Below are 22,729 nucleotides of genomic sequence, written 5' to 3' on the forward strand. Positions count from 1 at the left end.
AGGATAGAGTTATAAAAAAAAGGGAGCTTTAGTGGAGAGAGTATGAACAAAGCTTGTTAGATAGGCCGCCTGATAGAAACACGGGCATACGGGCGCAGAGCGCACAAGTACAGTAGATAAAAAGGCAGACAAGTAGCCGGCCCAGAAACGACGTACAAACAGGTAGTAGGATAATAAAGACAGGGTACCATTTAATAGCGGAGAATTAAAACAGCAAGCACACAGTGTAGCTAACAACATTAACATTGGGAGGGAAGGGGACTAGAATTGAGCTGTGGTTTCATTGAAAGCTCAACTGGCTTGGGCAGTGTTGGGCTCAGTAGTGGTGCATGGAGGAGGACCTTGGTTTGTTTTCGAAAGCATATTCACGATTCTACGTAAAGCACAATTAGACATCGTCGAAATATTGGGTAATATCCAATTTCACCCCTACCTCGCACTTTCATCCAACATATCCTCGTGTTCATCTTCAAGTTGCCGCAGTTGTTCTTGGATGCTGGCCATCTGTCAAGATTCAATACGTTAATTATGCTTTCGGAATGGGTAATATATAAACAGGAGTATACAAGGTGAAAAGACCCAAGAACGCAACAAAAATCGGGGCATAAATCGGACAACGGGGAAAAGACAGGAAAAGAAACGGGGCCAGCCCACCGTTCCTTGAATAGATGAACCGAGGTCCTCACCTTCCGTAGTGGCTGGACCTGAGTCTCCTGCGACACTATCACTGGATATCACCTTGTTTTCTTCATCGGGAATGGCCCATTTGCTTTCTGCAAGGCCTCCTTTTGATTGGGAAGAGTTGCCATTGGACAGTTGCTTTGCTGCTTCGGCAAGATCGAACTCCAGATCTCGAATGCGTCGGGTACCTTTAGCCGCAGATGTTTCTGCTTCTTGCAATTGCTCAATAAGAGTTATATTCTTCTCACTTAGGGCATTGATGTTCTTTTCAAAATCAGTAAACGTGGCCTCCACCTTCGCTGCTTTCGTATTTGCTTCTGAGACATCAGCTTTTAGCTTTTGCACTTCCGCAATCGCCAACTCATGGGTATGTTTGAGTTGAGTGAGATTTTCGTTAGCAGTTGAAAGCTGTGCTTTAGTGCTTTCTAGCTCTGGCACTAACGCTTCGAGCTGCGAAACAGATGATTTCGTAGATTGTAAGAGCGACTCGATATCAGCTTTTTCTTGTTCAGATTTCGCGAGCTGGGAGGCGCTTCCCGCCAACTTTTCCTTAAGCCGATCAACGGCCGATGTATCCGCGGCAGCTTCCTGAGCCTTTGAGAGTTCTTGCTGAACTTTCGCGAGAGCAGAGGAGTGTGAAAGTTCTGCCGCGGCTAAATCTTCTTTCACCGATGCATGGTGCTCTGCTTTTAGATGTTCGATTTTAATTTCGTGGGCGGCAAGGAGCTCTTCGATCGCTTTTGCGTGTGTTGTTTCTAAATCCTTCAATTTACCAGAATAAGATGTCTCTAATTCCCCGACTTTCTTTGTTTGGGCGTCCTCAAGTTCAGCAATCAAATTTTCGATGGCTACTCTATGCGTTTCTTCAAGAGCGGTAAGTTTGGCTGCCTGTTGTCCAAGGGCAGCGGCATGCCCATCCTTCAGTAATTGTATTTGAGATACGTGCGAAGTTTCAAGGTCACTCTTTGAGACAGAAACTTCGCTAAGCATGGCCTGCATCTCCTTTAACTTACCCTCATGAGATTGAGATAGATCGACTTTAAGTGCCTCTAAGGTAGTATGATGAGCAGCTGATAGGTCGTTTAAAGTAGCAGAATGTTTTTCCTCTGCCAAAGAAAGCTCACTGGTCTTCTCTTCCAAAGATTTGGCGATAGTATCGATTTCGGTAGTCAGCTTCTTCACGATGGCATCATGGTGATCATCCTTTCCCTTACTGTCGACTTCAAAAGCCTCGAGTCCTTTTTGAAGGCCCTCGACTTGAGATTTTTCCGCCTTTAAGTCATCGGTAAGGATCTGAATGTGTTTATTACTTTCAGATAACTGCGTCTCCAAAGTTTGTATCTTATCTTCTAAAGATCGGGTTAGACTTTCTGAGGCTGCCTTTTCGGCGGCCTTAGTCTCCTCCTGTGATTGTTTGGAATCCGCAAGGGCGGTCTCCGTTTCGAATAGCTTATTCTGCAAAACTTGGAGGTCGTCTTGATGTGTTATTTTCAAGGAGTCTAGCTCGGCTGCCAAGCGACTTTTGATCTCAACCAGCTCGGAAACTTTAGCTTCATGTTCTGCTTGAGAACTCTCATGCCCTTTGGTCAGGCTAGCCAATTCTTTGTCTTTGGCTTCTCTTAGAACTTTCGTCTCATTTATTACCTCCGCAAGTTGCTGTTCATGTGTGGCAGCCAAGGTAGCCAAGGTAGAATCATGCTCGGCCTTTAATGCTGCGAGCGCACGCTCATGCGCTGTGCCGAGCTCCATTATCTTTTTATCATGCTCGTCAGATTTTGCCTCGTGAAGCTCTTGGATACGATTCTGGAGATCTTCGATGACTTTGCCAAGACGTTGAATCTCCATGTCCTTACTAGTTAACATCCCGGTAGTTTCTGCTGTACCACGAGCCGTGTTTGCTTCGGTTTCGGACAGTTTCTCCTCAAGCAACGCAACTGTGTCTTCAAGCGCAGCGACCTTTTGAGAGTATGACTCTTGGGCTTCGAGAAATTCCTTGTCTTTTGAATCCTTAAGAAGCTGAATTTCATCTTTTAAGTTATTCATAACCGTGTTCTGGCCCCTCAATTCGTTTTCGAGTTGCGAGACTTTGCCCTGCTGCGTTTCAATAACAGCTAGCTTCTCCTTTTCCGTGGAATCTTTCAGGGTGTCTAGCTCTCCAGTACGGGCGGCAATGTCCGATTTGAGTGTCTCTATCTGGCTTGAGAGCTCTTTGTTGGAGGAAAGTTCAGCTGAGAGCTGGCTTTCAAGCTTTTCAAGGGATGCTTGTTGATCAGCTTTCTGCTCTTCTAGAAGCGCTGTATTTCTAGCGTCACCCGCCTCAACTGAGGATTTCAATGTTTCCAGGTCTTTAGCCGACTGAGCGGCTAATTCTTGGTATTTTACTTCGGACTCCGCCAACTTTTTCTCCCAGTCCTTGATCTCCTGAGAGTGCAATTCAGTCATGTTGGAGATTTGAGTGGAATGTTCTGCCTGGACAGCGGCAGCTCCCTCGTCTGCAGACTTCTCTAGGTCAGCACTTTTCTTTAAGGACTCGTCAAGCTGCTTCTGCAGTTCAGCGAGCTTATGTCCGCTTTCTTCTAGCTGCGCCTTTAAGGTAGCGACCTTGTCAGGTTCACAGCTATTGGTAGAATCATGTGCCCTGATCTCTAACTCATCTTTAAGCTTCGAGACCGCAGAGTCGATATCGGTTTGAATTTCGTCACGTTTAGCCCCTTCTCCAGCTTCATCGGCAGCAATAGCCGCCAGAAGCATCGCTTTAATAGCCCCATATTCTGTAATTCGCTTTTGCAGTTCGGGAGATTTTGAGGTAAGTTGGATTTCGGTAGATCGCCTCTTCCCTACCGGAGTTACTTGGGGAGCAACTCGCCTTTTAACAAGATCGGAGCTAGAAATTGAAACCCTACCGGTCGTCGTGGGCCTTGTAGTACGTGTGCCTGTGGATTGAACTGTGGCCGAGGACCGGGGGGTAGACTTTGATGGGCTCTGAGTGGTAGAAAGAGCAGTACGAGTGGCAGTAGACTTTGCAGGGGGTGTAGCAGCTACCTTTCGGTCCGATCCCAATGGTGTGGGCTTCAGAGGGGCCCTAGTGGAAGTCCCGGTGAGTGACATTCGCTTTGCAACAGCTGGCCTCCGGTTCTCATCACCTGACGTCGTGATACGACTGGCTCTCTCATCAGCAGAGCTACCAATGGAGACACGTGATCGGTGAGAACCTGTCGTGGCCGGTGTTCCGCTCGAAGGAGGCCGTCTAGTAGTGGTTGTACCAGTAGGTCGAATTGGTGGTTTGGTAAGGGTACTTCCGGGGGCAGCACGGGCTGACGCTGACACGGGTTTAGAGGTTCGACTTGTTGCTGTTGTAGCGGCCCTTTTTGGGCCATTACTAGTCGAAGGTCGTTTGGAGGGCGTGTTTTTTAGCTCAGAAGGGTCTGTTGGCTTATCTTTATCTGCCTCGGATTTTGGTTCTTGAGAATCTCCCCCATTCTCATCAGGCGTATCTTTTTCAATGGGTTCCTCAATTGGGACTAATATTTCGGCGGAGGCCATTGCAGCGTATCGGGAGTGCGTTATTAGTATCGTAATCGGAAGCAAAGGGCACAGTTGGCAGTGGTCTGCAAGTTTTACGCAAATTTACAGCTTCCTGGAAGAGGCACAATGCTGTTAGTGCAAGTATATCTAGAAAGAGTTCGCATATTAAATAGTCTCAGAAATAGGGATTGTGAAATTTAAAGGCACTAGTAGCTGCAGTAAAAAGTGTCCATAGTGATAGCATTGTGAAATAACAATGGGGGAACTTTGGACATGTCAAAGTCCTGTCCACAAAAGGAAGAGCATCAAATAGGGGCTTAAGCAGATAGTAGTATCGGCTGTTTGCATAAAGGACTAGGCACCATATATCAATGAATGGCATAGAAAATTATTTAACGTACTGAACGGCCCGTATCTGCGAGCTCAAAACGAAGAAGGAAGAAAAGAAGCAAGAAGCAATTCCCAAGTCCTGGAATAGAATGGTTTCCTGCGAGAAACCCCTCTACTGAGGTATGGAAGGAAACCGAGGATCACGAAGGGAAAAGGTAAGGCGTTCGGGACAAGATGGTGTGGAGGGAAGGAGGAGCGGCTCCGATTTGTTGAAGAAAGACGGACTGAGATGCTCTGTGATTCTTGTCCTGGTGAATTTCCAGGATGGTCCTTGAAACCTATTGGTGTGCGGTCAGAGACGGGGGTTTCAGGATCTTTGCAAGTCGTTGACTAGTTAACTATAGTTTAGTTACCCCTGTTGTGATTGAACAGCGGGCATACACAGTGCACGTCAAATTACTGCCACGATTACTGCGGAAGGAAATTGAAAGAGAGCCCAGCAGGTAGCAAAAATCTGGGAGTAGTATAACATCCAACAACAAAGCAGACCGCCAATGGCGCGCTGGAAGTAAACAGCAAGACGAAGAAAAGGAGAAACCATGGATTGTGGTTCGGCAGGGGAGCTTCTTAGTCAACGGACTAGCGAACCGGTCACGTGAAAGCGGCAACGGCCGATCAAATACGGTGCGGGGTGTACGAAATGCTCCGAACGGAGAAAGCAAAGGGACCTTATTGACATCCTCAGGGCCCTCGAACGTCGCAGAGAGCGGTTCTTATCGGTGCTGTCATTGTGTCTAACTATACCTGGAGCATGCGCCCCTCGCGCAGTGATCGGCCTCCCATTCAGCTCGGCAACAGGGTGAGGGAACCCCACGCCTTCATGCACAATAAGTTGCCTAGCGCTGCAGCAGTCTACTGAAGGTTGACGTCGTGGTTCCAGCCATCACCTCGTATTATGGCTCGTGCGATATGGGCCTTCCGGGCTAGCGTATTGAGGATGGTTTTTGGGCAGCAATTTCTGAGGCGATGATGCGGCATAAAACTTAATAGGTCCTCCGTTCGTATGATAATACCTGAGTGCATTCTTCCACCATGTCAGCCAAATCGAATATAACTGGGATTTCCCTGTTAGGCATTGCTATGTGTATTTCTTATAAAAGACAATTTTATATTGCACAGAAATCACCCTGCCATACTATATATCTATAGGTGAATAAATGCATCCAATGACGGATCGATCTAGGGAAGTTGAGAGAATCACGCCGTGCTCCAAGCTCCATGCAACTCCATTCAATACTGCAACATAGTTCCGACCCCCTTTCTGCTTTTCTGTTCTTCAAACACGTATGCTAAGAACCGGAAAAGAACCCTCGCCACGGCCAGTCGGTCAGGAAATCGTACAGCTGAATAATTGCTTGGATCGATGATTGTGCACATATCAGAAAATCCCCTCAGTATTAACAATACCTGGTTGATTCCTTTTCTGGAAAAGCTGCTGTTAAGAAAGTGCGCCATTAGGCATGACTGAAGCAGGCCCACACCCGCTGGAAAGACATGGCCATGTATTTCCTCCACTAATGTTTGAAATTTCGGGGCAGCTTCTCGTTGGAGAATATCCAGTCTACCTGGAGATAGAAGGGTTATAAGCCTGTTAGATATAGTATGGAGGATCGCAGCCTCCTTGTCTGTAACCTCCGCGTCGTCCACGTTATCATGTCGTACACCCGTACTAAGAGAGTAGATACTCTTTGCTTCTAATATGCTCGCCAGTAGCAGAATCGTGGAGTGGTTATTAACGCCAATTTTCCGCTTCTCAGCGTCATTTCTCATCGCTTCCGCCTCGCGGACAAGATTTGACCAGTTGTCCTCTTGCTCAAAGACACGGCTTGCCGCCCTAAAAAAGCAATAGTCACGAGTAAACCAACAGTCGTCTTCCAAATCATCAAGGCTTTCAGAGTATTTCTCCACATCGTTATGGCACAGCGCTACTTGCATGGGGCCCTTAGTGCACGGCGAGATGTCCCAATCGGCGGGGCTATTACGAAGGCTGGCTTCAAGGGCTGGAGGAGGTGCCGTAGTAGAGTCACTTCCATCGATGTTAGCTCCATCCATCGCTTCATGCGGCGTGTCTGCGATGCTTTTGGTCGTCTCTTGTTCGGCGTAGTCCGCCCTGGCAACCCTCCTCTTCTTTGGAAATCTCCATGCCATGGCCCCGTTCTCATCCGCAGACTGCTCCCCACTGCTTTCATCACTCAATGCAAAGCTCTGTTGAGATGCAATTCGCACCCTTCGCGTCATTCGCTTCTCATATGCCTTCAATGAATAATTCACAGCGGGCAACCGTCGAAGATTGCGACCTCTTTCGGGTACCGGCGAGAGAGAGCCGGTGGGCGACGCCATTCGGGACAAGGGTCCGATATCCGTACTGCGAGCCAATCGTTTCGCCGGTGCTGAGCGTTGCAGCGGAGGCGTGTTTTTGAAACTATTCAGTAGATCGACTGTTAGTTGTGAACAAGCCTCGACGGTCGCAGCTCTGCGGTTGCGCACAGAGGACATGCTGAGTGCAAGTCTGGTCGGTCATTTCCGCACTGGAAGTTTCTAGACAATGAACTAGTTATGCATAATGAGACGGTATTTACCGATAGCATGCTCAGTTGGTTTAGTTAACTACTATGTAGCTTGTCAGCGAGGAGCTTCGTGGTCAATGTCAACAAACTAATTAACTACGGAGTACGGAGTACTCCTTAGTGAGCTCAATTTGAGTTCGCGGCCTAAACTGACAACACGTCCAGCTGTTTGCGTGGGGCATCTTTCATTATTACATAGGTCATGGAACCCGCCAATATCTTGATCAGATTTGCTCGCAGCATCTACTTCTACCATGACAACAACCAGAGATATTCCTAATTCGCCATTACTTCAACGCCTGGATTCTACGGCCCCACATGCATTCGAAAAGCCTTCCAAACGAATATATGACCACCAAGATGTCTCTACCTTCCTTACCTCCCTCGCCTACAGGGATATCATGACATTTATTCTCCAGCTGAACCGATCCATGGTGCCAACAAAAACCATTGAAAACGGTTCACCAAAGATACAGACATGGCCCCTAGGTTCATGCGCAATTAGCTTTTCAGAACCCGTGAGGCAATTACAGCTTCTACTGACGAAGTTAGAGGCCATAATCATCGAAGTTCCTCCTGACACGGGGCCACGGAGATTCGGCAATATTAGTTTCCGCAAATGGTTTGAGGAGATGGAGTTACGGGCTAGTTCCATGTTAGACGAGTGCTTGCCCTCTGATGTGCTGCTACGTGGGGCACAAACCCCAGATTCTGTGACAGCAAAGGTGGAACTGATGGCATATCTTACCGGCGGTTTTGGGAGCCCTCAACGTCTGGACTATGGCACAGGGCATGAATTAAGCTTTTTGGCATTTCTTGCTTGCCTGTGGAAGCTGAATGCTTTCTCAGCGAGCGACTCGGGAGCAGAAGAGCGAGGTATAGTCGTTGGTGTTATAGAACCGTAAGTGCGCTTAAGATATATATTGCATCGCGGGATAAGTCAACTAACTATTTACTGTCAAAAGATATTTAAAACTCATTCGTCATTTGATTATCGCCTATACCCTCGAACCTGCCGGCTCCCACGGTGTATGGGGTCTCGACGACCACTCTTTCATTCCCTATATTCTTGGTTCTGCCCAATTGGCACCGGCATGTAGCCCATTACAAAAAACACCTATTGAGGGCTCCTTAGAAGATGCCCCTGCTCCGAGCTCTACCGCTAAGCCAAATGTCGTAGAGCGGGAAAGAAAAGCCAATATGTATTTTGCGGCGATCAGCTTTATCAATGATGTGAAAAAAGGCCCCTTCTGGGAACATAGTCCAATGCTATATGATATATCTGGCATCAAGGATGGATGGGGTAAAATCAATAAGGTATCTTTCTGTTTCGAGGCAATTTCCCGTTCATGCACTGACTGTTTTTTAAGGGAATGATTAAGATGTACAATGCAGAGGTTTTATCGAAATTTCCTGTCGTACAACATTTTCCTTTCGGCTCTTTGTTCCGTTGGGAGAAAGACCCCAATGCTGCTTCACCACTAATGCCTGCCCAGTCGTCTTCCTGTCATTCCCAACCAAAGAATACTGCGGCTCCTACAGTATCAGACTCCAGATCGGCTGTGGACGCGGGTACTAAAGCCCCCTGGGCCTCAATGGGCCCTCCACAAACATCAAACTCTGCTACTGCAAGAGGTCTATCTAGTTATGGAATTTTACGTAACCCCTCTGCTTCCACGCAGCCTCCTTGGGTCTCACAATCGGTAGAAAATTCTACATTAAATCCTCTCCCACCGGCCCAAGCACCCTGGGCTGCGACAACGCCGCCAGAAAGCGGGTACGATCCGGACTCCGCAACCACCAAAGCTCCATGGGCAAAGTAGCAGCTAGCGAGTATATGAAAATTGAGCCAGTTGGTCTAAGAGATAGGGATTGCTAGGTAGCCGTGTAATGAACTTCGATAGTTGTACGATAAAGATCTAATATCACTCAACAGAATGTAATACACAGGTCTCCAGGTATAGATAATTATGATAGTGATGATGAAATACACAACGTCATCCGGAATGAGTTTCACACTCAGAATCTAATAAACCTTTTCATTTAATGATTCTACTCCGTAGTGCCATCTTACCAGAACAATGCTAGCCACCCAAAAACGTTGTAAAACTCCCACAATGCACCGAGACCGGGCTGTGCAAATGCTATCATATCAATCCGTATCAGAGTCATAATCCACTAATGTCACCATATTAGACAGAACTGAAGCTTTTGTAGCTTCTAGCGACGAGGTCCTAGCCGTTCTTCTATCCCTACTTACACCATTGAGTTTGTTATCTGTTTGATTCATGACAGTAGATTCCTCTTCAGTATTGCCCCGAATAGCAGCGCCATTGTTCGCACTCCTTTTCTGCCTTTTGGCACCAGGCTTCCAATCTTCGTCTATATCCTCAAGGAACGGATCCATAGCAGCTTTCGTGTTACCCTTTAATTCTTCCTTCAATAGAACTATTTTTTTGGTAGCTACCTCTGCAGCAGGTTTGCGAGAGACCTTTCCCAGGCTCCCTTTCAAATTATTTGTATTGTGCTCTTCCACTGTAGAGAACAACGGCCGTGCCCGAGATTGTGTGGAAAGACCCTCGGCCGGTGTCGAAGATGGAGACCCAAAATCAATCATGCCGGCACGGATGCCATCATCGTCTATCTCTTCGACTAGGTCAATTCCGAGACTCATTTTGTCGCGCAATGTTTCCGCTTTCTCGAGTGCACGCTCTCTGCCTTTTCTCCCTTCTCTGAATGACCGTCTCAGATTTCTCGATTTTTCGTACGGGTCTTCCCAGTCTCTTGCTTGCCTGACTAGGAGCTCCTCTATCCGGGTTTGCGCAGTTGCGTATTTGTTCTTATCAACAACCTTACTCTCAAATTTTGCGAACGGATCCTCCACAGCCTCTTCCTCACCGGGAAGCTTTATCCGGATCTCCCCAATTCCACCCTCTTCATATTCGCCTTTTGTAAACTCACTGGTAGCTTTTCGCCGGGCTCCCTCCGTCACGACATACTCTGTATTCTTAGGATCTGTTCTGATCTCAATCCAACCCCCACATGGCCCATGTTTCATCCGAAAGCTATATATAGGCGTCGAGTAGTAGTTTCCAATCTTTTTCTTCTCAGCATTGAATCGCACACCCTGCCCAATGAGCACTGAATCTGCCGGTTGGCAGGTGGAACACCATATGGCAAAGGGCATTTCAAATCGCACGACCAGCGCACCGGTGGTGTGAAGATGGCGTGCACGAGAACCGAGGGCATGTTTTCCAGCCAGTTTATTACCGGTAGTTAGGCCTTCTTGGTCGGGAGGGACATAGCTAAAGATGCGTCAGAGAGGCGATTCGAAAAGTGCCAACAATGTAGCCCCACCGTCCCATATCTAGTAAAGAAAAACATGTCAGCACAAATCTTCAAAGCCAATAAGAGAAACAAATCACGTACTAAAGCCCTGCATCTTGAGAGACTCTACGGTGTAGCCGTATGATGTGTGATAAGAAACCCTGAAATAGGCTGTAGGCAGCAGATATTGAATATTACTCCGCAGCTAGTTAGCTAGTTAGTTACTCTCTGGTTGAACCTAGCAACTTTAACTAACTCTTAAGTAACTATTCAGAAGTATTAACTAAGCTTTACCATCTTGACTGTCTGGCATTTACAAATGTTACAATAAATCTTCTATCAGTCGCTACATTGCATACTTAGCTATCTTGAAATGGCCCTTACTACCCTTTTCTTTTTATTGCGAAGTCACGTCGCTTTAGTTCCCATGATCAAGATAGGATGACGAAAAACTACATATCTATTCAACAGCAGCTATGCTCGTCTCTAGTTAACTATGTACATTGGATTCCTTTTCATCTTCCATCGTGCCAGCAACTGCCTTAGTCCAAAGAGCGACAACTATTTGTTATACCAGTCTCACAAACTGCCTTCATATCCCCTACATGTTTACCAATCCAGAGCTTTACACCTTGACCAGCGCGAGGGGCTTTCCAATCTTGCACCACCGTGTCCCAGACACTCACGTCCTTTCTCGTGATTTCCATAGTCAGCACCTCACTGTCTCCGGGCTGCAGAGATTTCGTTTTTTCAAACTGTCGCAGCTGGTATTTTGGGGTGGGATAGGAGCCATCGACAGGCAGCTCGACGTACAACTGAACAACTTCGCGCCCAGCTTTCTTACCAGTATTGGTGACCTTGACGGATACTACGAAGACCACGTCCCAAAGCGCGGGATTACCGCCCTCTCCGCCCCCAGCTCGTGGTCCGGGCTTAGGTGTCGTTGAATACCCATCTGGATACGGGTAGTCCGACTTTGGTTTGATGCTGGAAGGATTGTTAAGGTAGGGATACAGATAACGCCAGATTTTTTTCAAGTCCTTTGGCCATTCTACTTCGGAGGCTGGCGGGATGCTGTTAGAATATGCGGGAGCATCACCCTTTGGCTTGCGTGGAGGAGGATACTCGGTGAGTGGGGTACGCACGGCCCACGTAGCGTCTGAGAAGTCAAATGTTGTGTACGACAGACCATAACCGAAATGATATTGAGGAGTGATGTTTGCTTTCTGGAAATGCCGATAATCGATAAACAGTCCTTCCGAGAAGGGGTCCTGTATCTGTCCAAATGGCTGATTAATGAGGGACACACTTTGAGGATAATCAGACTCTGCTTTCGGAAGAGTGTACGGCAGATGACCACTCGGACTGAAATCTCCAAATAAGATGTCTGTTATGGAATTTCCGGCCTCTTGTCCAGGGAGATGTGCAAACAGGACGCTCTTGACGGAGGGAAGGTCTATCCACTTGTCCATGAGAATAGGACCCACGGTATGAACGACAACCACTACGTTTGAAAATTTCTTTGCGGCAGCTTCAATCAACGCATCTCCGCCATGCCAGAGGTTCAGCTGTGCAGTCGTTCGATCTCCGGGGTTCAGCTCAACAATTAAATAATTTTCGCCCGAATTAGCATTCACGAAAACAATGGCGACATCGTCTGCCTTTGCTTCGACTCTATTTGGAAACCTGTCAGTGATATAGAACTCGGCGGTATTCGAGATGTTTCTAATAGCGTCTTCGGGTGTAATCAGATACGGAAGATTCGAAGTTCCACTACCCCAGCCCATTGTGAGGACCCCTTTGTTGCAAGCTTTGTCAATACAGGAATTAATACCCTGTGGGTTTGTGCCCGCATCTGTTCCAAACACCTTCAGGGACCGATTGCGACTCAGAGGCAGCAAGTTATCTTCGTTCTTCAGTAAGGTGATCGAATCTCGAGCAATCACTCGGGCCAACTTATGGTGATCCTTTTGTACATTGACATACTGATTCAGAACTCCAATGGGGGAAAATAGCGCGCCAGGATATATGAGCCCAGTTGCTTTGTTCGTGTAAGTGGAAAAATTTGGCAAAGGAAAGTTTTTGTCCTGGCCAAGTTTATACCATGTGGCTACAATTCTAGACACCTAAAGAGAACATCAGTCTTGAGAAGATCGACAAATTATACTACCGCTAACTCTTACCATGTCGTTTAGGCGTTCAAGAGGGACTGTCCCATTCAAGACCGAACGAGAAAGCTCCGCGCCCCAGAAGCTGGCCCCGAACAATGGGATTGTCACATCGCCTGGCATGCTCATATCCAAGCCTGCTAAAGCGGAAGAGACACCCCCAATATGAGCAAACCAGTCTGTCATGACAAAGCCTTGGAAGCCGAGTTCATCTTTAAGAATACCGTTCATCAACATGCTGTTTTGGCAACTTGATGACCCGTTGACCTATTAATAGTTAATGCAATGAAATGCCAGCGGGAGCGGTGTGCAGTACATCATTATATGCCATCATAACAGATCCAACTCCAGCACGAACTCCTTCAGCAAATGGCCACAGGTATAGCTCATGCAGAGTGCGGTCGTCAATATTCGCCGAATATGCTCTTTGGATGATGTTGGTCATCCTATACATCTCCTGCTCGTTTCCCACCAGGTGCTTGATTGTTGCAATAACACCGGTGCTTTGAACGCCCTTAATGGTCTCGGCACCAGCTATGGCTTGAAGGGACGGGTCTGAGCCAAATCCCTCCCAGTTTCGTCCACCCCGTGGCTTGCGTCCAAGGGGACCTACAGAAGGTCCTAGGTGAATATTAACGCCTTTTCCACGGAACTCTTCACCCAAGGCCCGTCCTCGGTCGTACATGAGTTTCTTATCGAAAGTCGCTCCTACGGAAATTCCTGCCGGAAATGCAGTATTGTGGTCCGTGTTTCTAAGCCCCAACGGCCCGTCCTGCAGACAAAGCCTGGGAATCCCAAAACGGGGCGCACTGCCGGTCTGGCCAACGCATTGACCCATCAAATAGCCAGTTCCTGTTGTAAGATTCACCTTTTCTGCCAACGTCATTTTAGAAACGACTGCATGGGCTTTGGCGTATGCTTCTGCCCAAGTTGACACCCAGCCACCCCTGGGCGTTGGATAGTATGGAGGAGAGCGAAAATCGGCTGGAACGTCAGCGCGCGTGTTAACATGTCCGGTACCCGTCGGCACTGCGATCGATGGATAGACATGGCACACAAGCCAAACAAGAAGGGTAGCAACCCATGTCATGGCCCTATATGATAGAACCATTCTATATTAACGAATAAGATATTTTTTAAAAAACAGAACGAAAGAGATTTAGGTCATGGTAGAACATAACAAACCACTGCAGCTGGAGCGGGCACGAAAAATATCCTACAATAAGCCCCCAGGAGAGATGGGGTACGTGTACTTATGTATGTACGGAGTACATACATCCATCCCCAGAGTCCACGGATCTTGCAAATAATAAAGGGAGCCCGATAACATGGCTCATGACATGTGAGAGTTGAGGAAACAAAAATCACTTGTTTCTCATCCCGCTAACCTTCAAGAACTAGGGTACGTTCGGCAGAGCATCCCCGCCCCCCATGCGACTTGTGCCGGGGAGCTCGTTCGTACCCTGGAACTTACCCTGCAGAGCCAGGATAAACATGAGTTGGTGTGCCACGCGTCTTTGATCCTTCAAGGCAGCCTCTTCTACGGAGAGAATGAAGAATAGAGACTATCATCGTCGCTCAGGATGGAATTAATGTCAGTACATAGATATTCCAGAAGCCCTGGGGTATGCGTATTACCCAATAGCAATAGCAACTTGACTCTCGATCGAAGAACGGTCGCATGATTGATTATCCGGACTAACTTGTTAGCTCTCGATAAATTTTCAACTCATTGCGACTCTACCATAGATTAGGGCGGCACGATGGAACCGCGAGGCTGGGCGCAGATCATCATCCCTTCTGTTGTCACAAGGCCTGAGGGATTCTGCATATTGGAGGATTGCTCCCTTATTCCAGTGGACAGGCCGATCGGAAAAGGGAGTACATTGGAGTGAGCCTTGTCACAGGTGTACCACAATCCAAAGAATGCCAAACTGATAGGCACAAAACCTATGCTTTGTTTGTCATGTGGAGTTGTCCGCAAGATGTTTCTTCTAGAAGATAGTTGGTGTGAACTAACTAGCTGACTATTTATTAACTAGTTAGTTTAACCAGCATAATAGAACAAAGCGCCTCTCCCATGTGCTTCGAACTACCCCTAAAACATCGCCAATAATCCTACCAACACGACGGTTCCAGCAACCACACCATTTCCAACCATACGGCTCGATGCCGCGTTCAGGGTCTGCACGGCAGGCATGCTCCCTGTCGCTGACCCGGATTTTGACACGACCACAATGCTCGTTGCGTTTGCGATCGCTAAGGAACTGGTGGTGATTCGGCCCGAAACGCTTGTCACTGAAGCGGTGCCTGAGGCCGCCTCAGTTGGCCCGGTGGCCATGCTCGTCACGGCTGGGGAGCTGGTGCTTGAGGGCGCGCTGACGGCAGTGGAGGACGCGGGCACGGACGACGAGGGTGTCACGTCGGTTGGCACGGACGCGGCCTCGCTCGCAGTGCTAACAGGTTTCGGCGTAGAGGACGCGGAGGATGGTGTGGGCAGGGCGAGGAACCGGGGCGAATACGTCTCAGTGCCCGTGTAGGCAGCGCATCCTGGCACGCTGTACTTGGGCGGGGCGCGGCCGCCACCGCAGTCCAAGAGCTCGCAGACCTCGCCTGTTCCGGGCACGTACCACACGTTGACGGCGCGCGAGAATGAATCCACCGAGGTCGTGCTGGTGCAGCCCTGGAGATTGGTTTTTGCGAATGCGAAGAAGGAAGGCAGCGCTAAGCAGCCAAGAATAAGCTTGCTGAGCATTTTGGATTTCTGACTTTCGGCGGATTATTTTGTCTTTTTTTGGCAGGGCGGAACACTGAGGTCTTTTTTGCTTTTGAAACAATTTCGTCTTAAAAAAACGAGTGGCAGCAGTTAGCAGGCAAACGAGAGAAACGGGTCGGATGGGATTTCGTGGCCGTCCTGGCAGCGGCTCCCTGATTTATATGGCCGCTGTCGCCTTCTGAGCGGCATTTGCGGCCTCGCCTTGGAAACTTGATGTTCAGATTCAGGGGCAGCGCCTCGGAAGTATGCAGGCCCGGCCAATAACAGCGGCTCGCCAGCGCCATCGTCTGGCTGGAGTTGGCTGGCTCGTAGCTAGCTGGCACCTAGCCGGAGTAAGAATGCCGGGTTCTCCAAACGCCGCGATAAATAGTAATCATAATCCCGCAGTTTTGATACAGGTGTGGTTATTTTTAGGTCGACGGCGTTGCTAGTGGGAGTTGTGAAACAATGAGGTTGTTTGGTGAAGACAAATGGTCTTTTACCTACTCCGTACATACACATTTAATGATCAAGTTATCTCACAAATTGGCTGAGTAAACTATAGAACCGCGGAGTACTCGGTGGTCAGTTAGCTATCTAGCGATGTCAGTGGCTGTCTTGCTGTGTTATCCAACTAGTTAACTAACTACTCCGTACACCTCCAACCCATTCTTAAAACAGCCGACCAATTTAGCAAGAAACTGGAACAGCTATTAGCCTTGCAGAATGCATTTCTTCAGATGACAAAGTAAAATACTATCTAGAACACGCCAAGCTAATGAACAATGTTATTGATTGATATTAACTGTCTAGATCTTGCTCTGACCCCTGGATTGCTTTTGTTGAAATGTTGAGGGAATACGGGGTATGAACTGTTGAATAAACATCTCTATCCGCTTTAATTGCTGAAATACCCGGGGAACAACCAAGACAACCTCGCTAATGCTTCCGGGTTCATGTGACCAGGCACGGTGCTAAGACCCATCTTTACTGTTCCCTCCAGGTGTTTGCCCCAAGCAAGATCGTGGTGCTCGTCTTTCGTTAGCTCGTCCAAGACGGCGCCGATAAATCTCCGCGCATTGACTGCATTGGCCTTCATGTTGGCCATCACAATTTCGACCGTCACGTCTTCCTCTGAGCAGTGCCAGCAGTCGTAGTCGGTTGACATGCAGATCATTTGATAGGCGATTTCGGCTTCGCGGGCAAGTTTCGACTCGGGAACACAAGACATGTTGATTACGCTGCCGCCCCAGATACGGTAAAGATTGCTCTCTGCGCGGGTGCTGAATTGGGGGCCCTCTATGATGCGGAGCCCTGGTCAGTAAAGAGCCATGGGGATGGGGGCAAAAATATAAGCAACATGATCAAAATCAATACGTACCCATGCAGACCAATGTGCCTTGGTCGTGGAGTACCACGCCCTCACCCTCTAGGCTATGCCCACAAGCGCGAACAATCTTTGCGAGGCCCTCGTCAAAGGGATCTGCGAAGCCAACGTGTCCGACGGCCCCTCCCTCAAAAAACGTCCACGGCCTCACACCTTTTGTCCGATCAATTACTTGATCCGGAACCACAAAGTCTCTGGGCTTAATGGCTTCCTGCAAGCTGCCCACGGCAGAGAACGCGATGATGCTTCGGACCCCAATAGATCGAAGCGCTGCGATATTGGCACGGCTTGGTACCTCATGCGGTGCGAATTCGTGGTGAACGCCGTGGCGACTAAGAAAGGCAATGGGAACGGTCTTGCCGGTAGTGGAACAAGTGTGATGAAGAACGGTGATGGGAGAGGACGGGTTGCCCCATGGCGTGGACACGGTGAGACATGCGACTTGAGTGAAGCCAGGAAGCTCGCGCAGGCCCGTGCCTCCGATAACACCGATATGGACAGGATCTGAGCAGAGAATGTGAGCGACCGAATGATGCGCGCGGGGGGCAAGTCAGGGGAGGGAGCATACCAGCGTATGTGGTGGGAAGTTCCGCCATTCTCCTAGCTCTTTGTTTCGGGCTCTCGATGGCTCGTCGGTACGGATAGGGTCTGGCGGAGAGGGCAATGCAACGGCGCAGGGCTTGCATGCGGCGCGCGACGGGGTTTTTCAGCGCGGAGATGGAGGGGCAGCCTTCGGTAGCGGGGAGGGCGCGCCCCGGGCCAGTAGGGGGCGGCAAAGCTTAAACGGCCACGCGGAGATAAGATTAGGGCTTCGAGGGTACTTCCGGTTCGCAGCGAAACGGGGTTGATGGTTTGATATCAACAGCAGGGTGATACTGCTCGAAGAGACTTGTTTGTGTACTCCGAGATCTACAATAAGACACATTTCTGATTCTCTTGCTATCTGCGTAACATCAGTCGAATACAACTTTTTTCCCCTGAAAGCTTGCCTGATTCTTTTTCTCCTTGGCTAGTCTCGCTGCCTCCCATGAAGGATGCAGTGGTTTCTGCTCCCGCGGTGGTTGAATTTGCCTAGGCGGATTCGCAGGCCGAGGGGCGCTTTTATGGTCTACCCTAGAATGATGACCAGCAACCCGCCTACCATTACCACGCCCGCGTCTTCGGTCTTCCTGCGACATTGCCCCTCGACGCATGTCCCAACCGCTATCGCGAGCGCTGCTTTCGGTCTGCTTACGCACATGGTTGGCGCTTGCACCGTACTTCTTCTCCCACAATTTTCGCCGAGCTTGCTGGCCCATTCGGTTCTTCCGTGGTGCAATGGCTTCGGCGGCCTCATCGTCCTCCGCTTCGGACTCCGTGCCGGACCAGTATCCACCCATTGTAAGGGAAGGTAAAAATGTAGTTTCTGATGCTTTGTCCTTCGACTTTGAGGGCTTCTTGGTCTTTGTCGCAGTCGCTGGAGGGGAGTCTGAATCGGCGATTGAGGGGGTAGGGGAAAGCGTCAAATCCTTTACGGGGTCATAGGCTAAGCTATTCTGGTGACTGTTCTCATTATCAATATCACTTTGTCCCCCACGATCACTATCGTTGCTGGCAAATTCCGAACCCGAACTTGAGGCGATGCGATTTTCAAACTGCTCGAGGTCAAGCTCGTCATTGTAACCCCCAGACACATTGCTATCTTCATCAATGGCAAGTGCCTTCCGTATTGGGGTATCTGTGTCATGCTCCAGAGCTGTCCTTCTGGCACAATCGATCATTTTCCTCTCGTCGGGCTTTACCTCAGTTGAAGATTTGGTATCGTCCAAGCCCAATATTTCCCGAATGCCAGCCATTATGCCCGGCATAATTGTCTTGACAGGATTGGAATTGTATAAGCGCGCTGTAACATTTGCTGCAGGTCCATCCTTACTTCCGTCGAACAGATTTTGCCTGGAAATATCTAGCTGGGCAAGGACTGGTGAGTCTGCGATTCGCTTCGTCTTCACTAGCTGCTTTATTAGGTGCCTCTGTGAGATTTGTAAAAGATCCAGTGACTATTGACGTACCAATTAGTAGGAGTTATTGCGGGAAATTATAAAACCTCACAGTCATCTCACCTTCAAAGCCTGCACCTCTTCTGTGAGTCGTGAGAGCAGGGCCTTGTCAGACTTCAACTGCGCCGTCTTTTGGCGCCTTCCTAGCTTTTGACGCTCAAAACCCCGCGCAGTTTTAAGGGCTTTGTGTATCTGCAGTGTGCCATATTCGATCTTCTGCTCCAAACGAGCTGCTCTGAGTGTCAACTTTCGCTCCTTTGGGTTGAAAGATGTGCTTTCTTCGGTCTCATCGAGCTTGCGCTTTGGCATAATGTCAGGTAGCAAGTGAAATATATAGACAGATGAAATAAAAATCAACGGCAGGCTTGCGCGTTGCTGACTGCTACTCTGTACTCCGTTCAGACTACGCTGTCGAAAAGAACTTAGTGTACGACATTATTTTAGCTATCTACGGAGTACTCCGTACGGAGTATGGCTTTTGTTCGTTAACTTTTAGGTAGTTAACCTAAGTAGTTAGTTACGGAGTACTCCGTAACTAGGTAGTTAACTAGTTAACTAGTTAGTTAGTTACATAATTAACTAGTTAGTTGCTCCGTACGGAGTACGGAGTATTTAGTTAACTTAACTAGTTAATTAGTTAGTTAATAGCAACTACTCCGTACAGAGTACTCCGTACTCCTTAGTTTACCTCTCACTACTCTCTCTATACTTTGTACTTCCGTACATACCAATGGGCGCGTGGCGCAGGTAACAACATAGTTAGTTAGTGGTGAACTAACTAGCTGCAGAGTACGGAGTCCAAATAGTAATTTTTATCATCTTCTATTGAGAGTGCCTCTTTGTCTACCTTCTTTCTCACTGCCTTGTAACAACCCATGGACAAAATAACAGAACACAGAATTGATGCAGCCTGTGATGATTTTGTTGCTGCAATTGACCCTGTGAAAGCATGTGATTTGGCCTCATCATGCCATCCAAACAAAGCCGCCTGTTCTATCCTTGGAGAGTGGAAAAGGGGAAGTTACAATGTTTGTATCCCAGTTGTTTTCAAGAATGAGGCCGAGAAGTGGATGATCAGGATTCCATTACTTCCCCGATTGGCGTTTCCAGAGGAAAAGATGCGGAGTGAAATTGCGACCATGAAGTAAGTCTTGTCAAGCGAATCAGTGGCCAGGATTCGAGCTCATTGTCGTGCTAACTAAAGATAGGTACATCACTGAAAAAACTACTATCCCTATTCCTCGCATCCACCACTACTCAATTACTAGTGACAACATCCTAGGCCTTCCATTCCTGATTATCGAGTATATAGAGGGGAACACAATGCATTCTATAAAATTCACTTCTTTAGAGCGGAAGAAACGGCGACGCCTCTATGCTCAAATAAGTGATATCTATATTCAGTTATACCGGCAACAATTTGATAGAATTGGGGCTCTCACTCTGACTGAAGATGGAAACTGGATATTCGCCAGCAACCGTCCATTAACCATTGATATCAATGAACAAGAGATTAGTGGTCTGGATTTTTGCCGCTTCCTGGCTCCTGATCAGACCTTCCAGTCAACTATCGATTATGTTTACATGATAGTAAGACTAATGTTCAATGACTTTTACCGCGGCCGTGATTCTATTCTAAATGAGAGTGATGCTCAACTATACTTGTACAGTATATATGCCTGCCAGGGAATTCTGATGGAGTGGGTTCAACCTGAAACCAATAATGGACCATTTGTTTTAATGCATGGTGATCTTCGTCCACCAAACATTATCATTGATGATGATTTGAACATCATCTCAGTTTTAGACTGGGAGTGGAGCCACACTGTTCCAGTTCAAATGTTTGTTCCTCCATCCTGGCTTACAAATCAAGACGTTGTTCAAATTTCAGACAAAATCTCCTCAGTTGGGTATCTTGAAGCTGTTTATACCTTTACATTTGAACTGGGCTGGCAGGAACATGCTTTTCATAATCCCAAAAGACTTTTGATACGTGATCTTCCTCTGTCAAAATATTGGGAGCGCTTATCCTTGATTCAGGACTATCTCCTTCCTTTGGGACTTCTAGCCCCCCACTGTTTCTCAAACATCTACTGGAAAGTTTTAGATAGTCACTACTATGGCCAGAATGGCAATAAAGAGCGAGTACGGGCTTTCTTTGAGCTTGACATTCGAAAGCCCAATCTCCAGGCTGTGAGGAATAAAGTGGAAGAGTACGAAAAGTACAAGAGGGAGCTACAAGAGTTAGGCATAGAGCCGAGAACCATCGTGCCAGCAACCACGGCCGAAGAATTGTCCTGGCTGGCGAAGGCCTTTAAAGAAAGAGAGACTAAGAATGCCGAAGTGATGCGGGATGTATTTGACTCTCAACAGGAACCCCAAGCCCAGCACCCAGCGTGCACGGTTCTAGATACTTCCACCACGAAGGAGCTTTTAACTGCAGGTACGTGGCTGATTATAGCCTTCAGTGCTGTATCTGCGATCCGCATTATCAGCGGCAGATCCATAAAATAAAGTGCCAAGGGGCATTATTACTGTATTAACGGAGCAGCTCAATTGCATCTCGAAGACTCTTCAGATCAGCTTTGATTCCGCGCAGTTTCTCTTCTTCATTTTGGATTTGCATATCAATGGTTGCACCCGTTATTTCAGCATCGCGGGCGTTTTGCGCCGCCCTCGCTTTGGTACTAAGCTGTTCGAGGGAAGCTTTTCGCTGCACCAAGAAAGCAATAAAATTTGTAATGTTTTCACCTTCATCCTGCAGCGCTTCCAGTTTCTTCTCTTTTTCTTCCAGCCCTCTTTTGATATCGTCTAACAACGAATCTCCAGAAGTTGCCATTGTAATTTAATCAATACCTTATCGCAGCAGAGGGCTAGATAAACAATAAGAAGGATATTGTCTGATGTATGAGACAGATGACATGGCCAAGGAACCCACACCACCTTTTTTCGGTCTGTATGTAAAGGGCTGAGGGGCTGAGGCGGGGTAATATCCATGCAGGCTGGCAGTTCTTTGCTTGGACTGTTGAGAGGGCCCAGCCAGGTCAATGTGACCCCTGTGTACTCAATAACTGAATAGCATAGGCTATCATTCTCTCTTTTCTTATTATCTTTGTTATATGTGTTTCTAGCACTGTTTCTGTGGTGGGTGGGTGGGTGGGTGGGTGTTATTCATTATTTTTCATAGCCTCTTATGCAGTCCCGTTCGCAGGTCCCCAGGTGCCCAGGCATGTGGTCAACAGGCATCTTAACTGGTAATTACTGGTTCCAAACACAGATGTTACCAGTGCGCAATTGGTATGATGTGGGTTGAACTGTCTCCAGACATTGTGAAGTGGCTCAACAGATCTTGGCATTGTATAATCAGATTAAGTTACTAAATATTACTAGAAGTATTAGAAGATCTTGAAAGAACTTAGAATGTAGTAACTGTAACAAAATGATCACTTATAAAGATGCTCAGTATGATGTTGTAAGATGATGAGTGGTCATACTTTTCTACTATCTGATTACTACTAATAAGAATCAATAAGAAGTCACATTAACAGTGATGTAGATTACATTCATCTATTCTGCTGCATCACTTCAATGTTGTTGTTGAAAATATTCATTGTCTGATTACTACTGATAGATGTCAGTGACAAATAATATTAACAATGATGTAGATTATATCTGTCTATTCTGCTGCATCACTTCAATGTTGTTGTCAGAAATATTCATTATCTAATTGCTACTGATAGATGTCAGTGACAAACAATATCAACAATGATGTAGATTATCTCTGTCTACTATGCTGTCTATCACTTTAATGTTGTTGAAAATATTTCTTGTCCAGTTGCTACTGATAGCATATATCAGAATGCAGATATATTTGATATTTATTCATTAAGATA

General features: G+C 47.5%; 10 protein-coding genes across 10 annotated transcripts; 2 read left to right on the top strand and 8 right to left on the bottom strand.

The window, feature by feature from the left end:
* Positions 1-291: 291 nt before the first annotated feature.
* On the bottom strand, positions 292-4,224 carry LOZ57_006689 (uncharacterized protein; the record flags this gene model as incomplete). Its single annotated transcript, XM_049255704.1, has 3 exons — positions 292-373; positions 434-504; positions 655-4,224. The coding sequence occupies 3 exons, from the start codon at positions 4,222-4,224 to the stop codon at positions 292-294; spliced, it is 3,723 nt and encodes a 1,240-aa protein (XP_049105334.1).
* A 1,602-nt stretch (positions 4,225-5,826) lies between these two features.
* LOZ57_006690 (uncharacterized protein) lies at positions 5,827-7,092 on the bottom strand (the record flags this gene model as incomplete). Its single annotated transcript, XM_049255705.1, has 1 exon — positions 5,827-7,092. The coding sequence occupies one exon, from the start codon at positions 7,090-7,092 to the stop codon at positions 5,827-5,829; it is 1,266 nt and encodes a 421-aa protein (XP_049105335.1).
* Positions 7,093-7,417: 325 nt separating this feature from the next.
* Positions 7,418-8,986, top strand: RRD1 (Serine/threonine-protein phosphatase 2A activator 1; the record flags this gene model as incomplete). The annotated part of the gene is made up of 3 exons (XM_049255706.1): positions 7,418-8,064; positions 8,129-8,480; positions 8,534-8,986. 3 exons carry the CDS (start codon positions 7,418-7,420, stop codon positions 8,984-8,986), a joined length of 1,452 nt encoding a protein of 483 aa, XP_049105336.1.
* A 329-nt stretch (positions 8,987-9,315) lies between these two features.
* saf4 lies at positions 9,316-10,605 on the bottom strand (the record flags this gene model as incomplete). The annotated part of the gene is made up of 3 exons (XM_049255707.1): positions 9,316-10,468; positions 10,521-10,530; positions 10,593-10,605. 3 exons carry the CDS (start codon positions 10,603-10,605, stop codon positions 9,316-9,318), a joined length of 1,176 nt encoding a protein of 391 aa, XP_049105337.1.
* A 427-nt stretch (positions 10,606-11,032) lies between these two features.
* Positions 11,033-13,748, bottom strand: LOZ57_006693 (uncharacterized protein; the record flags this gene model as incomplete). The annotated part of the gene is made up of 3 exons (XM_049255708.1): positions 11,033-12,616; positions 12,674-12,925; positions 13,017-13,748. 3 exons carry the CDS (start codon positions 13,746-13,748, stop codon positions 11,033-11,035), a joined length of 2,568 nt encoding a protein of 855 aa, XP_049105338.1.
* A 1,008-nt stretch (positions 13,749-14,756) lies between these two features.
* LOZ57_006694 (uncharacterized protein) lies at positions 14,757-15,413 on the bottom strand (the record flags this gene model as incomplete). The annotated part of the gene is made up of 1 exon (XM_049255709.1): positions 14,757-15,413. One exon carries the CDS (start codon positions 15,411-15,413, stop codon positions 14,757-14,759), a length of 657 nt encoding a protein of 218 aa, XP_049105339.1.
* Positions 15,414-16,311: 898 nt separating this feature from the next.
* Positions 16,312-17,396, bottom strand: MEU1 (S-methyl-5-thioadenosine phosphorylase; the record flags this gene model as incomplete). The annotated part of the gene is made up of 3 exons (XM_049255710.1): positions 16,312-16,712; positions 16,795-17,304; positions 17,369-17,396. 3 exons carry the CDS (start codon positions 17,394-17,396, stop codon positions 16,312-16,314), a joined length of 939 nt encoding a protein of 312 aa, XP_049105340.1.
* Positions 17,397-17,753: 357 nt separating this feature from the next.
* Positions 17,754-19,145, bottom strand: LOZ57_006696 (uncharacterized protein; the record flags this gene model as incomplete). The annotated part of the gene is made up of 2 exons (XM_049255711.1): positions 17,754-18,836; positions 18,900-19,145. 2 exons carry the CDS (start codon positions 19,143-19,145, stop codon positions 17,754-17,756), a joined length of 1,329 nt encoding a protein of 442 aa, XP_049105341.1.
* A 566-nt stretch (positions 19,146-19,711) lies between these two features.
* Positions 19,712-21,350, top strand: LOZ57_006697 (uncharacterized protein; the record flags this gene model as incomplete). The annotated part of the gene is made up of 2 exons (XM_049255712.1): positions 19,712-19,980; positions 20,045-21,350. The coding sequence occupies 2 exons, from the start codon at positions 19,712-19,714 to the stop codon at positions 21,348-21,350; spliced, it is 1,575 nt and encodes a 524-aa protein (XP_049105342.1).
* A 25-nt stretch (positions 21,351-21,375) lies between these two features.
* LOZ57_006698 (uncharacterized protein) lies at positions 21,376-21,675 on the bottom strand (the record flags this gene model as incomplete). The annotated part of the gene is made up of 1 exon (XM_049255713.1): positions 21,376-21,675. One exon carries the CDS (start codon positions 21,673-21,675, stop codon positions 21,376-21,378), a length of 300 nt encoding a protein of 99 aa, XP_049105343.1.
* Positions 21,676-22,729: the final 1,054 nt, after the last annotated feature.

This window comes from Ophidiomyces ophidiicola (assembly GCF_022830035.1).
Source record: "Ophidiomyces ophidiicola strain CBS 122913 chromosome Unknown scaffold_50, whole genome shotgun sequence".
In the NCBI taxonomy this organism is placed as follows: domain Eukaryota; kingdom Fungi; phylum Ascomycota; class Eurotiomycetes; order Onygenales; family Onygenaceae; genus Ophidiomyces; species Ophidiomyces ophidiicola.